We start from the raw sequence: 14,657 nt of genomic DNA on the forward strand, positions 1-14,657 counted from the left end.
CGTGCCCTTTTACACCTCCTGTACGCGATAACACCACCATCGGTGTATGTGTATATCGCTATCCCACGACTTTTGTCTCCTCAGAGTAGGACAAAATCTCTAGTTGATGTGATGAATGGCAGCTAGCTCTAAATATAGAATAAAGTAACTTAATTCCGATGACTAGGAAAAACAGTCCCTGAACGTTTCAACACAATGATAGTGGCTGGCTGCTTGACTCAGTCACGTCAATTAAATGCCTAGATGTAACGTTGAAAAGTTGTATGCAATTCAAGTAATACTTGAGATTGGTACCAGGGAAGTAAATGATCGATTCATTGGGAGACTGCTAGAAAAGTGTAGCTCATGTGCAAAAGTGCCCACGTGTGGATCACTAGTACAACCCATTATAGAGCACGGCTCAAGTGTCTGGGATCCTCACCAAATCGGATTAAATAAAGACATCGTAACAGTCAGAGGCGTCTGCTACGTTTGTTAGCGGTAGGTTCTGTCAACACGTGACTATTATGGATATTATCAGTGAACTCAAAGGGAAATCCCTGGAAGCATTTCGTTAACGCTTTAGGCATGATAATGAGTTTTTAGTGTTTCCAAATTTTTGTCGTCCCCCTGTATATACCCATGTATTAAAGGCTCTGTGGAGAGTGGACGTTGTCATATTGTATCCATCATCAAAATACGCTCCCAGTAATTGGTGCGTAGGTATATGTACACACTGGGTAAATAGCACGACCAACTGTGAACCGTATATGTTACGTTTCTGATGTGTTGAGACGAATGGCTATGCCTTGTCTCCGATGTCTATGTGACGTTATCTTTCAACAAGGTAGTGCAAGACCGTGCTATGCCTGTGCCATGCTGATCTGCATACGGTGTTCGACTAGTATCTTGATCAGTAGTTTCTCTAGAGCTCACTGAAAACATAAGTTCATGAATAGTCAGGGACTGGCACAGTACCATTCGCCACGCACTACTGTTGATGAACCTTGGCAGAGAGCTGGAGCAGCAATCGAATGACGTACCCTTTAATTCGTCTCGATGTACAGTGGACTAAGATCCATTGTTCTCACAAGCCGTGGCCACTCATATATTTTGACTACTGTATCGCACACCTTGAACTTCTGTCATTCTTCGTATTGAAACATTAAGGGCTAGCAATGTAATTTACAACTAAGGACATAACCAGCATCTATATATTTTTTTGTTTTATTTCTTGAAAAACGTTTTCCTCTCTCCGCTTCAAGCCTACAGAGAAGGAGCGCTCGCCTGTAAATTATTGGCCCATTGAATTAGGGACACTTAATTCCTACTTCTTCTTTTCGTTTTGTCAGCACAGGTCCAAATTAATTTCCAGTATTGTTTCATTCTGATACTTTGTTCCCTTCTTTGCGCTTCGTCCCATGCAGATTTTGCGCCGGGTATAATTCTGGTGAGCAGCCTGAATAAATGGTTCAAATGGCTCTGAGCATTATGGGACTTAACTTCTGAGGTCATCAGTCCCCTAGAACTTAGAACTACTTAAACCTAACTAACCTAAGGACATCACACACATCCAAGCCCGAGGCGAGATTCGAACCTGCGACCGTAACGGTCGCGCGGTTCCAGACTGTAGCCAGACTGAATATTTTAATTTGAAGTCACCCTGTTGTAAATCTCTGTTTCTCGTTTTGCCATTTCTTCCATATACCTTCCTACCTCCTGGATGCAGCATACTTTGGTTCTCCTACTGACAAAATTGTATTATCTGATATGTCATCCTCTCCTTGTCCATACTAACGATGTGTCCAAGGAACGAGGTCCTTCTTTTCTTGATGATACCCGAGATTTCCTCTGCGAGAGTACACAGATCTCTGTTAGATCGCGTTTTTTATTAGCTAGCTCCTGTTCTTCGAGGTCCCACCTGAATCCTTGGTTCCATAAGCTCTATCTTTTTAAGTCATACTGTTATTGCAAGGCGCAGACTTTTAGGAGGCTGTTAAAAGCCTTCAGGGCGGGTCATTGTCTGGCAATATCTCAGTTTTACAGTTATCGAAATATTTTCATATTCTGTTCATTCTCGACAGAGGTCTCGACAGAGATCTGCAGACCTTCTGTAGCGCAACCACTATTTTTTGGGCCCTGTTATGAAACTAGTAGCTTCACCACAGCAGTTGTGAGAAGCCTTCTGATCCGGTAGAGCCAAAACACTCTCATGGCAGATGCTGCAACCGGCCTTTTTACACACTGCGAGCCTAGCAGGGTAGAGAATTGGAATTCCGATAACACAGCAAGAGGGCAAGGCTACAGCAGGACCGGCTGGTCGGTTTCCTCATCCTCGAGTGACAGACGTGTTACGCCGTACGTGGTTAGAAACGGTTCATTGCAACAACAACTGAGCACCTAACCTGTATATGTACGCATCAGTTCTAACAGTGGGTGTTACAGTCAGGTAGCACCAATCACGAGAAGCGTACTAGGCCATGCGATGGGGCCGTATGGTTCTGCATGCAGCCATCGAAGGTTTGGGCCTTCACCACCAACGTCCCTACTGCAGGTTCTGAGTCCGCCTTCTTGCAGTTGGCGCCATCACACAGATGAGTCATTTCCGATTCAATTTGACCACAGCAGACATCTGCCCTGGAGGGCAGCAGTTCGAGACCAGCGGTCCTAGAAAGCCGTTTCTCTCCTAGGCCTTTATCGATGTCCTGCTTAGTTATTTAGCTAGCTACATCTTCCATAGACAATTTGAACGAGTCCACTATCGAAATATTACGGAACGAGTCACTTTACAGAACACGTATACATGTTTACTGATAATATTAATGTGCAAATTATTATTATTTTTAGTCCCAACTATTCAACTACCCTTACTTCTTTCCCTTTTTTTTGCTGACTACCACTTTTTAGAGAAAGAAAACTGGCGTTCTATGGATCGGAGCGTGGAATGTCAGATCCCTTAATCGGGCAGGTAGGTTAGAAAATTTAAAAAGGGAAATGGATAGGTTAAAGTTAGATATAGTGGGAATTAGTGAAGTTCGGTGGCAGGAGGAACAAGACTTTTGGTCAGGTGATTACAGGGTTATAAATACAAAATCAAATAGGGGTAATGCAGGAGTAGGTTTAATAATGAATAAAAAAATAGGAGTGCGGATTAGCTACTACAAACAGCATAGTGAACGCATTATTGTGGCCAAGATAGACACAAAGCCCATGCCTACTACAGTAGTACAAGTTTAAATGCCAACTAGCTCTGCAGATGATGAAGAAATTGATGAAATGTATGACGAGATAAAAGAAATTATTCAGGTAGTGAAGGGAGATGAAAATTTAATAGTCATGGGTGACTGGAATTCGTCAGTAGCAAAAGGGAGAGAAGGAAACGTAGTAGGTGAATATGGATTGGGGTTAAGAAATGAAAGAGGAAGCCACCTTGTAGAATTTTGCACAGAGCATAACTTAATCATAGCTAACACTTGGTTCAAGAATCATAAAAGAAGGTTGTATACCTGGAAGAATCCTGGAGATACTAATAGGTATCAGATAGATTATATAATGGTAAGACAGAGATTTAGGAACCAGGTTTTAAATTGTAAAACATTTCCAGGGGCAGATGTGGATTCTTACCACAATCTATTGGTTATGAACTGCAGATTGAAACTGAAGAAACTGCAAAAAGGTGGGAATTTAAGGAGATGGGACCTGGATAAACTGAAAGAACCAGAGGTTGTAGAGAGTTTCAGGGAGAGCATAAGGGAACAATTGACAGGAATGGGGGAAAGAAATACAGTAGAAGAAGAATGGGTAGCTCTGAGGGATGAAGTAGTGAAGGCAGCAGAGGATCAAGTAGGTAAAAAGACGAGGGTTAATAGAAATCCTTGGGTAACAGAAGAAATATTGAATTTAATTGATGAAAGGAGAAAATATAAAAATGCAGTAAATGAAGTAGGCAAAAGAGAATACAAACGTCTCAAAAATGAGATCGACAGAAAGTGCAAAATGGCTAAGCAGGGATGGCTAGAGGACAAATGTAAGGATGTAGAGTCCTGTCTCACTAGGGGTAAGATAGATACTGCCTACAGGAAAATTAAAGAGACCTTTGGAGAGAAGAGAACCACTTGTATGAATATCAAGAGCTCAGATGGTAACCCAGTTCTAAGCAAAGAAGGGAAGGCAGAAAGGTGGAAGGAGTATATACAGGGTTTATACAAGGGCGATGTACTTGAGGACGGTATTATGGAAATGGAAGAGGATGTAGATGAAGATGAAATGGGAGATAAGATACTGCGTGAAGAGTTTGACAGAGCACTGAAAGACCTGAGTCGAAACAAGGCCCCGGGAGTAGACAATATTCCATTAGAACTACTGATGGCCTTGGGAGAGCCAGTCATGACAAAACTCTATCATCTGGTGAGCAAGATGTATGAGACAGGCGAAATACCCACAGACTTCAAGAAGAATATAATAATTCCAATACCAAAGAAAGCAGGTGTTGACAGATGTGAAAATTACCGAACTATCAGTTTAATAAGTCACAGCTGCAAAATACTAACGCGAATTCTTTGCGGACGAATGGGGGAACTGGTAGAAGCGGACCTCGGAGAAGATCAGTTTGGATTCCGTAGAAATGTTGGAACACGTGAGGCAATACTAACCTTAAGACTTATCTTAGAAGAAAGATTAAGAAAAGGCAAACCTACGTTTCTAGCATTTGTAGACTTAGAGAAAGCTTTTGACAACGTTAACTGGAATACTCTGTTTCAAATTCTGAAGGTGGCAGGGGTAAAATACAGGGAGCGAAAGGCTATTTACAATTTGTACAGAAACCAGATGGCAGTTATAAGAGTCGAGGGGCATGAAAGGGGAGCAGTGGTTGGGAAAGGAGTGAGACAGGGTTGTAGCCTCTCCCCGATGTTGTTCAATCTGTATATTGAGCAAGCAGTAAAGGAAACAAAAGAAAAATTCGGAGTAGGTATTAAAATTCATGGAGAAGAAGTAAAAACTTTGAGGTTCGCCGATGACATTGTAATTCTGTCAGAGACAGCAAAGGACTTGGAAGAGCAGTTGAACGGAATGGACGGTGTCTTGAAAGGAGGATATAAGATGAACATCAACAAAAGCAAATCGAGGATAATGGAATGTAGTCAAATTAAATCGGGTGATGCTCAGGGCATTAGATTAGGAAATGAGACACTTAAAGTAGTAAAGGAGTTTTGTTATTTAGGGAGTAAAATAACTGATGATGGTCGAAGTAGAGAGGATATAAAATGTAGACTGGCAATGGCAAGGAAATCGTTTCTGAAGAAGAGAAATTTGTTAACATCGAGTATAGATTTAAGTGTCAGGAAGTCGTTTCTGAAAGTATTTGTATGGAGTGTAGCCATGTATGGAAGTGAAACATGGACGATAACCAGTTTGGACAAGAAGAGAATAGCTTTCGAAATGTGGTGCTACAGAAGAATGCTGAAGATAAGGTGGGTAGATCACGTAACTAATGTGGAGGTATTGAATAGGATTGGGGAGAAGAGAAGTTTGTGGCACAACTTGACTAGAAGAAAGGATCGGTTGGTAGGACATGTTCTGAGGCATCAAGGGATCACAAATTTAGCATTGGAGGGCAGCGTGGAGGGTAAAAATCGTGGAGGGAGACCAAGAGATGAATACACTAAGCAGATTCAGAAGGATGTAGGTTGCAGTAGGTACTGGGAGATGAAGAAGCTTGCACAGGATAGAGTAGCATGGAGAGCTGCATCAAACGAGTCTCAGGACTGAAGACCACAACAACAACAACAACCTGTTGGCCGTTTTATATTATTGGACAAATGTTCAAAAAATACCCGAAACCAACCATCAGCTCTTACTAACTGCAATCGGGACTCACCTAACCCGTCCACGTCTTTCCAGTCGTCTATGGTCTAACTGATAAGGTCACAAGCAGAGGTGAAGCGCTGCAGGCAACGTCGTGCTGTTAGCAAAGGCATTCGTGTAAGTCGGCTGCTGCCACACTGCCATAGACCATTAACGCCAGCTTTCGCTACATTGCTCTAACTGATACTTTCATCGTACGTCCAACATCGATTTCTGCGGTTACTTACCCAGTATTACTTGTCTATTACCACTGACAACTCTACGCGAACACCGCTGCTCTCGCCCGTTAGGTGAAGGCCGTCTACCTTTGCATTGTACGTGCTAAGAGATATGCCTGAAATTTGGTATTCTCGGTACACTCTTGACACCATGGATCTCCGAAGATTGAATTTCCAACTACCGTTCCTCATTCAGAGTCTGTTAACTCCGATCGTGCGACCCTAATCACGTCGGACACCTGAGTATAAATTTCAGCTCCACCAGTGCTCTGCTCTTTTACAACTTGTGTCCGCGACACTACCTCCATGTGCACATCGCTATCTGAAGAGGTTTGTTACCTCAGTGTAGATGTAGGCTGGTGCAGCAACTAACCCTCCTGAGCCGTTGCGGGCGTCCCGGTGCCAAGAGACTTATCTCGCAAGGGTGAGCTCCGCTTCTGTGGGCAGAAATCCCCTGCGATAATTACAGCAGGCTTTTGCGGCGCTGCCACGCCTTGTCGCAAGCAGGCGCGCCATGCATAGCGGCTGCACATGCTGGTGCGCGGCTCGGGGCGCCAGCATTCCTCTGGTCTCTGACGTCAAATGTCGCCTCTAGCCGCCCCCTGGCCACAGTGGTAATCCACGTGCTGCTCTCACCACTGCCCAAAAGGGATAGTCATCTTAGCAAAGCTGCTGCGAGTTTTGTACAAATGAATAAAGTGTCCGACTAATGATGCTGTTTTCATGCGTTATCAACAGCCAACATCCTGACAACGGACCACCACTGCCACCATAGAGGCATTCTACTCCGGGCTCCTATGCCGCTTGTCTCTTAGTAGGATAATTTGATTAACCTCCTTTTCTAATCGTTCCGATAATATCACTTTGTCCGTGGAAGCCAGATAATCAATAAGTATTCCTACTTTCTTGTATTCCAGTATTATATCCACTGTGATGGCATGAGACACATAACGCGTTCGGAGACATTCTGAGTCACGACTTATCAACGCTCGTCTACATCGCGCTAGGATTGTTTGGAACTGTGTCCAACGTGCACACATACCGCTTGATAGTGTCCAATAAGTATTCGGGAGGATCTAGATAGGAGTCGTGGAGTGATGGCACGGTTCATGTTATTTTTGAGGAACAGGTCGCCTACAGGTTATTTTCGTTGAACAAACGTATGCAGGAGCTAACTGTGTACTTGATCCCTGCATCTTTCATGGGAAAGTGACACAGAGTGTCAGGGGCCCTATTTAATCCCACTGAAATATCTGATCTTGTCGATGTTCCTTTGACAAGCAGGACACACTGCCTCATATGCACTCATATCCTGCCGTCAGCGTGTAAGGGAACCCACTACTGCATGTGTCCTTCCACCAGAATTGAGCATCCCATGTAGGTGTCCCTGCACACACAGTGGATCACGTTTTTACTGGTGGCGAGAGATGAATTTCGCACAAAATTCCAGAAACCCAGGTCACATAAATGGGATCATGTCATTCGAGTTACCTAACAAATATAAGAAGCAGAATTCAAACAAATTCTGAAGACGGAAGATTGTGGCCAAAGTGTTTTGAGATCAAAAGAGTGTCCTACGCAACGATCATGCACCGAGATAAGAGACCATAAATACAGAGCCTTCGCCGATCACGCCACGCCGTTAAAACCGTACGAAGTGTTTTTTTTTTTTTTTTTTTTTTTTTTCCCGAGTAACTTTGTGATTCAGTATGACGCTCGCCCGCATTCTGCTGTGTTGGCGAAGTATTTGCTTCGGTAGTTTAAGCGAAAAGTTTTCGAACAGCGCCTTATAGCCGGGGCTTGGCTCGAAATAATTACCATCTTTTTCCAAAGTGGGACGATTTCTTGCATAAAAAACTATACTGCAGTGACAGTGAATTGAAAGTGGAGATTAGTGACTGGTTCGACATCTTAGTGGCTACTGAATATCCAGAAGACATATGAAACCCAGTGGAGTTCTAAGATAAATATTTAAATTTGAACTGCGGCTACATAGAGAAGCAGCTATCAAGATGCAGGCTTATTCATAATTAACTCCGGCTCATCAGAAGACAGTGTGAAAACCTTAAGGCATCCAGAACACAGGCACATATCAGGTTACGATGTAAACCATGTTATGGACGAGAATACAGAAAATAAGATTAAGAAAATAAATCAATAAGCGGTGTGATAAATGAAACATTCTAAAGCAAGATAAGGAAGGTAACAAAAGCATTAGGTCTACAGCTTTGCTTCCGCCGTTTTGGAATAGATGGCAGTAGCGGCAGTAGGTGGTGCAGGTGATGGCCATACATTAAGCTTAGACACTTGAAAACATAACGCCATTAAAACATTAGCCGATTTGTGATTGTATCAGAAAGCTATTCTAGGTTGAATACGTCAACTTACGTGCCCAGTTATCGTCATTTACGGGAAGTTTTAGTTTTCTGTTTCAACATGAAGATATCTGCGGCTGAAGCTCATAAAATCCTGGGTAAGACTCAAGTTGCGCGAACTACAAGCGAAAAAACCTGCAGACATTTCTTTCAAGGCTTCGAGAGTGGTGGTCTCGACGTGAAGACGGGCGTGGCGGTGGAAAAGAGAAGGTTTTCGATGCTACTGAAACCGACGGAAAAAATCAGAGGGAATGCTTACCGGCAGCAATTGATGCGTTTGAGCCGAGCGGTGAAAGACATACGGCCACATGCTGCATCAGATATGAGAAGATGATTTTGTAGAACTACAGTGCTCGACAATGTGTTGCAAAGTCCGTCGAAAGACACTTGGAAACGTTGAAATTGGGAGTCCTACCTTACCCACCATATTCTCCAGGTAATGCCCCCCCCCCCCCCCCCCTGACTAGCACCTTTTTCGATTAACGGCACACGGTCTCGCTGACCAGCACTTCCGGTCACATGAACAAGTGTAAAATTTGATTGACTCATGTATCTTCTAAAAAGACACGCGGTTCTTTCCCCGCGGGATTTAATGTTGCGTGTAAGATGGGAAAAAGTAGTGGGTAGCGATAGGAAGTATTTTGAATAGTGAAGTTTTTGCGCGTCTCAAACTTCGAGAAAAAACGGCGAAGGCAAAGTTGTAGACCTAATAAGAATACTAACATTTTACAAAACTGTCGCTACATATGTACTGCTGTATGTGAGACACGGATCCGTAAAGGAAAGTGATAAAAGTAATTTACAGGCAGAAGAAATAAGATTTCTCAGGAACGTTAAAGGTGCTACCACTGACGACCATATAATAAACGTGTATTTTAGAAATCAGGAACTCATAACAGCAATGAAAATACTGAAGGAAATAAAACATTATTGAAAAATCACACCCAAAGGATGAGTCTAGAGAGGATACCACGAACGCTAGGTCATGCCTTGCCAGCAGAGATAAACGAGGGACATAGGAAGACGCAGATGGAGATGGCAGTAAATAGTAAAGACCGAAAAGGCACGGGAGGCTAAACGTTGAAATAGAGAAGTAGAAGAAAATCTGTCGGTAGAGAGGGACTCCAATTTCGTTAATGACATTGTGCTCTATGTAGATACCGTTCTTGATTCGAAGAACGTCAATATGTCGATGCGAAATGCGTGCGTAACGAAGAACAAAATTACACTTTTGGAATCTGTTTATTTGGTTGCCTTCTTGCTGGCATAAAGTTAATTTAATGGGATAATATGCAGCACACAATTGCCCTACAGGTTCTTGCACGCCTACCGCCTCGTGATTGCTCTCTTCAACTACGCCACGACGCGAAAACGAATCGAAACCTGCGGAAATACCCTCTCCACCGATTTCTTTGTTTTATTTTTGTACCGTCGTCTTCTGAAACAGAGAAGATATTTATGAATAATACCGTACGCTGTAAAACAAATTTGTTTCATTCTCTCCATAAATAAAAATGTATATATTCATTTGTTCAAAATCGTGCAACTCCGAGGGTTCTTGACCGGTTACTTTAAAAATGGTTCAAATGGCTCTGAGCACTATGGGACTCAACTGCTGAGGTCATTAGTCCCCTAGAACTTAGAACTAGTTAAACCTAACTAACCTAAGGACATCACAAACATCCATGCCCGAGGCAGGATTCGAACCTGCGACCGTAGCGGTCTTGCGGTTCCAGACTGCAGCGCCTTTAACCGCACGGCCACTTCGGCCGGCGTTACTTTAAAATTGTGACACAACATTGGAAGATAATACGATATATATATGTGGGTGTGTATGTGTGCATGTGTGTGTATGTGTGTGTGTGTGTGTGTGTGTGTCTGTGTGTGTGTGTGTAAATTTTTGAGATTTTTGTAACAACGTTTCCCTATTATCAAATTTATATAAATTTATGTATTACGTACATAAAAAATAGGTAAATAAAAACTGGCCCGTATACCGATGGATCATTGTGTCAAAAGTTTGGTCAAAAACTTTCTGTACTTGGAAACTTCCTGACAGATTGAAACTGTGTACCGGACCGAGACTCGAACTCGGGACCTTTGCCTTTCGCTGTTCTGTCTGAGCTACCCAAGCACGACTCACGCGCAGTCCTCACACCTTCACTTCTGACAGTACCTCGTCTCCTACAATTTGCCATTAGTGACATGTTCTTTTCTACACATGCACAAACTTGGATGCTTGTTTCTTCGAAATCTCAAATCTCCAAATATTCTTCATGCATTACTGTAAAAGTTTGACTCAACGTTGCATTCGAGTACTCAAGTGTTTTTATAACCCCACTGGCATTAGACCGGTTATGTATGTAATTCGTACGTAATAAAAGCGGGAAACGTTATAAAAATGTAAATATTGGTTTGCTCAGAATCGTTAATCTCCTAATGTTCTCGACCGAGTGCATTGAAATTTTGACAAAACGCTGAATTTCTGACGCGGACGTGTTTCAGGTACTGCGTTCTTTAATATTTGTATGTATCTAATTAGTACGATTAATAAATAGTGAACGTTCTTAGCAAACACCGAAACTGTGCTTATGGCTTATTGGCTTATGATCAGAATAGTATTGCAGGATCTGGATTAGCAGTAAGTGTAAACAATGCTTAAGGTCAGATAGAGAGGGGAACGGGAGATGGAAAGAGGGATGGGAGGACATGTACATAGGAAACGCGAAGGAGGAGATGGACAGAAACAGGGGGCAGCAGGAGATGGACAAAGGCTGGGGGAAGAAGATGGACAGGGGGAGGAGGGAGGACGTGGTGGACGTAGAGAAGGGGGAACAGAGAGGGCAAGAAGAAGTGGAGAGAAAGAGGGGCAAGGAGTAAATGGACAGAGAAGGTTGTAGAGTTGATGGACAGAGAGAGGGGGAAGCAGGAGGAGACGGACAAAGAAATGGGGAGGGGGATACGGACAGAGACAGGGGTACAAGGAGATTACGACGTGTATCCAGTACCCACGCTTATTAGAAACCCGCGCTTTCTCTTTTCTTCCTTTTCCATTTAAGCAGACTGAGCCACAACTACCACTGAATAGAAATGTTGGGGGAAACAACCTTTCTTTCAATAGTGAATTATCTTGGTTTTTCCACCGTTTCTAGTGAAGTAGCGTTGCGCACTCTGATACGTACACTGGCGGCGCTTATGAAGGAACTGTCCCCCTCTATGGGCTGGGTGGGTAACACCTTCCTCCTGCTCGACGCTGCCTGGGGCTTCTTGCAGAGGAAGCTGTGGAAGGCGTGGCTGCAGCTGTCCGCCTCTGACCAGGAGGGCTTGGGCGGCGCGACCACTGCAGGCTCTGGGGCTGCAGCCAGTGGCTCCAGTGCGCGTGGAGAGGGACGCTGAGTCGTCGGCCTCTGCGTAGTGGTAGTAGTCGTAGTAGTAGTGGTAGTAGTTGTAGCAGCAGTAGGCTTCACTGTGATGTGGAAGCGCTGGGGCGCTGCGACTTTCTCTGGGCTGACGAAGGTCGCATCGACACTGGATCCGGCGCTGTGGTCGGCACCGCAGGTGCAGCCGGGTGGATGGTTGGGCAGTGCGGCAAGTCTGGCCAACTCGAAGGTCACCGATGGCTGTGGTGACGGTTCGGCGAAGACGCTACTGGGCGAAGGAGTGGTGGTTATTGAACTCGTTGTGGTCTGCGAGGAGCAGTTGGTAGGGTCGTGAGTGGCAGGTGCAGGCCTTCGCTCCAGAAAAGAAGAGGTTCTTACTGGAGAAGGTGGTGGTACTCGGCTGAATGACGACGATAAAGTCGATGGAGAAGCTACTTTAAGAGTCGTCTCTGAAGTGCAGTTGTGGTCGCTTGTTTCTTTCTTGATATCATTTGGAAGGGAAAATTTCTGGGGAGTATACAGCTGGCGGAACGATACTACGGACGGAGCTGGTTTACTGTCTTTGATTGCTGTAGGTGAGGACGTAATTCGCGGTCGGACTTCCAGCGTAGCATGCGATGTGCAGTTCAGATTCTGGGATGGTAACGCATTTTCAGATGGTGGCCGGAGTCTAGACGGCTGCAGAAACGTAGCCTGGAACTGCGGGTTCGGCGGAAGGGGAGGTGACGTCGTCGTTGGCGGCAGCGTTCTCGTTAAGGGTTCGGGCAGCAAGCGGGACGGCAGCTGGAACGTCGCCGCTGGGGCCGGAGGTGGAGCAGGCGCCGGTACCGCCCCCGGCCTGCGCCGCCGGCCGGGACGGCCGCAGAGGAAGGAGTGGAAGGAGTGACTGCACTGCTCGGCCGTCTCGTCGTCCGCCGCCCCCGGGGGCAGCGCCAGGGAGCCGTCCGGCACCGCCGCCGCCGCCAGCGCCACGTCTGCCTGGGAAGACGCCTGCGGCTCCTCCGCCTGCGGCGGCAGGTAGCCCTGCGGGGGCAGGTAGGACCGGCGGACGTCGATGTCGGGGTCATCGTCCAGAGGCAGCAGCTGCGGCGCTGCAAAGGCTGCGGCGACCGCCAGCACCAGCAGCGGTAGTGACAGCGGCGGGCGGAAGTGGCGCCCGTGGTCCGCCATGTTCCTAACCTGAAACTGGTGACACACCGTTGTTTGTTACGGGGTATTTCAACATGAATATATAGGTTTTAAGGCATTGTAGCATATATTACAGTACTGGCCATTTAAATTGCTACACCACGAAGACGACGTGCTACAGACGCGAAATTTAACCGACAGGAACAAGATGCTGTGACATGCAAATGTTTAGCTTTCCAGAGCATTCACACAAGGTTGGCGTCGGGGGCGACACCTACAACGTGCTGACATGAGGAAAGTTTCAACCGATTTCTCATACACAAACAGCAGTTGACCGGCGTTGCCTGGTGAAACGTTGTTGTGACGCCTTTTGTAAGGAGGAGAAATGCGTACCATCACGTTTCCGACTTTGATAAAGGTTTACCGTACCGCAACATTGCTGCTCGCGTTTGTCGAGATCAGAGATATGGAATCGGTGTCTTCAGGACGGTAATACGGAACGCCATGCTGGCTCCCAACGGCCTCGTATCACTAGCAGTCGAGGTGACAGGCATCTTATCCGCATGGCTGTAACTGATCGTGCAGCCACGTCTCGATCCTTGAGTCAACAGATGGGGACGTTTGCAAGAGAACAACCATCTGCACGAACAGTTCGACGACGTCTGCAGCGGTTACCCTTGACGCTGCATCACAGACAGGAGTGCCTGCGATGGTGTACTCAACGACGAACCTGGGTGCACGAATGGCAAAACGTCATTTTTTCGGATGAATGCACGTTCTGTTTACAGCATAATGATGGTCGTAAACGTGTTTGGTGACATCGCACTTTGGAAGCGTGTATTCGTCATCGCCATACTGGCGTAGTACCCGTCGGTATGGGGTGCCATTGGTTACACGTCTCGATCACCTCTTGTTCACACTGACGGCACTTTGAACAGTGGACGTTACATTTCAGATTTGTTACTACCCGTGGCTCTACCCTTCATTCGATCCCTGCGAAACCCTACATTTCAGCAGGATAATGCACGACCGCATGTTGCAGGTCCTGTACGGGCCTTTCTGGATGCAGAAAATGTTCGACTGCTGCCCCGGTCAGCACATTCTCCAGATCTCTCACCAACTGGCTCGTCACAATACGCCAGTCATTGATCAACTGTGGTATCGTGTTAAAGCTGCATGGGCTGCTGTACATGTACCCGCCATCCAAGCTCTGTTTGACTCAATGCCCAGGCGTATCAAGGCCGTTATTACGGCCGGAGGTGGTTGTTCTGGGTACTGATTACTCAGGATCTATGCACCCAAACTGCGTGAAAATGTAATCACATGTCAGTTCTAGTATAATATATTTGTCCAATGAATAGCCATTTATGATCTGCATTTCTTCTTTGTGTAGCAATTTTAATGGCCAGTAGTGTATTACATTCATCTAATAATTATAATTAATAACGCCAAATGAAAGAGGAAGACGAACAGTTCTTCTTACAATTATTCATTGTGAACACCGATCACACATCGAATCGATAGGCGAGTTGTTCCGAAACCTTGATCACTGTGTGAGGAATAACTGATTTAATAACACTGTTTCTAAAGTCGGACAGATCAGCTGGTATCGGAGGCACAAACACATGATCGAGTCAGGTCGTGTGTGAACGTGGAGGTCGTGGATAAAATGCTGTGTCAAACGGCCCCTTGCGCCCAATCCACCGGTCGGA

The 14,657-nt window shown here is 45.3% G+C and overlaps 1 protein-coding gene and 1 long non-coding RNA gene across 2 annotated transcripts in view; both read right to left on the bottom strand.

Annotated features, from left to right (window-relative positions):
* LOC126204228 (mucin-2-like) overlaps window positions 1–12,690 on the bottom strand; it is a gene marked incomplete at its 5' end in the record, with an annotated part of 29,296 nt that extends 16,606 nt beyond the window's left edge. The window contains one exon of the mRNA XM_049938624.1: window positions 11,620–12,690. Coding sequence (XP_049794581.1) covers window positions 11,620–12,690 — 1,071 coding nt within the window. The remainder of the gene's footprint in view (window positions 1–11,619) is intronic.
* A 177-nt stretch (window positions 12,691–12,867) lies between these two features.
* Window positions 12,868–14,657, bottom strand: part of LOC126203988 (uncharacterized) — a 214,812-nt gene continuing 213,022 nt past the window's right edge. Inside the window, exon 4 of the long non-coding RNA XR_007540440.1 lies at window positions 12,868–13,002. This is a non-coding gene — a long non-coding RNA (uncharacterized LOC126203988). The remainder of the gene's footprint in view (window positions 13,003–14,657) is intronic.

This window comes from Schistocerca nitens, chromosome 9, assembly GCF_023898315.1.
Source record: "Schistocerca nitens isolate TAMUIC-IGC-003100 chromosome 9, iqSchNite1.1, whole genome shotgun sequence".
In the NCBI taxonomy this organism is placed as follows: Eukaryota; Metazoa; Arthropoda; class Insecta; order Orthoptera; family Acrididae; genus Schistocerca; species Schistocerca nitens.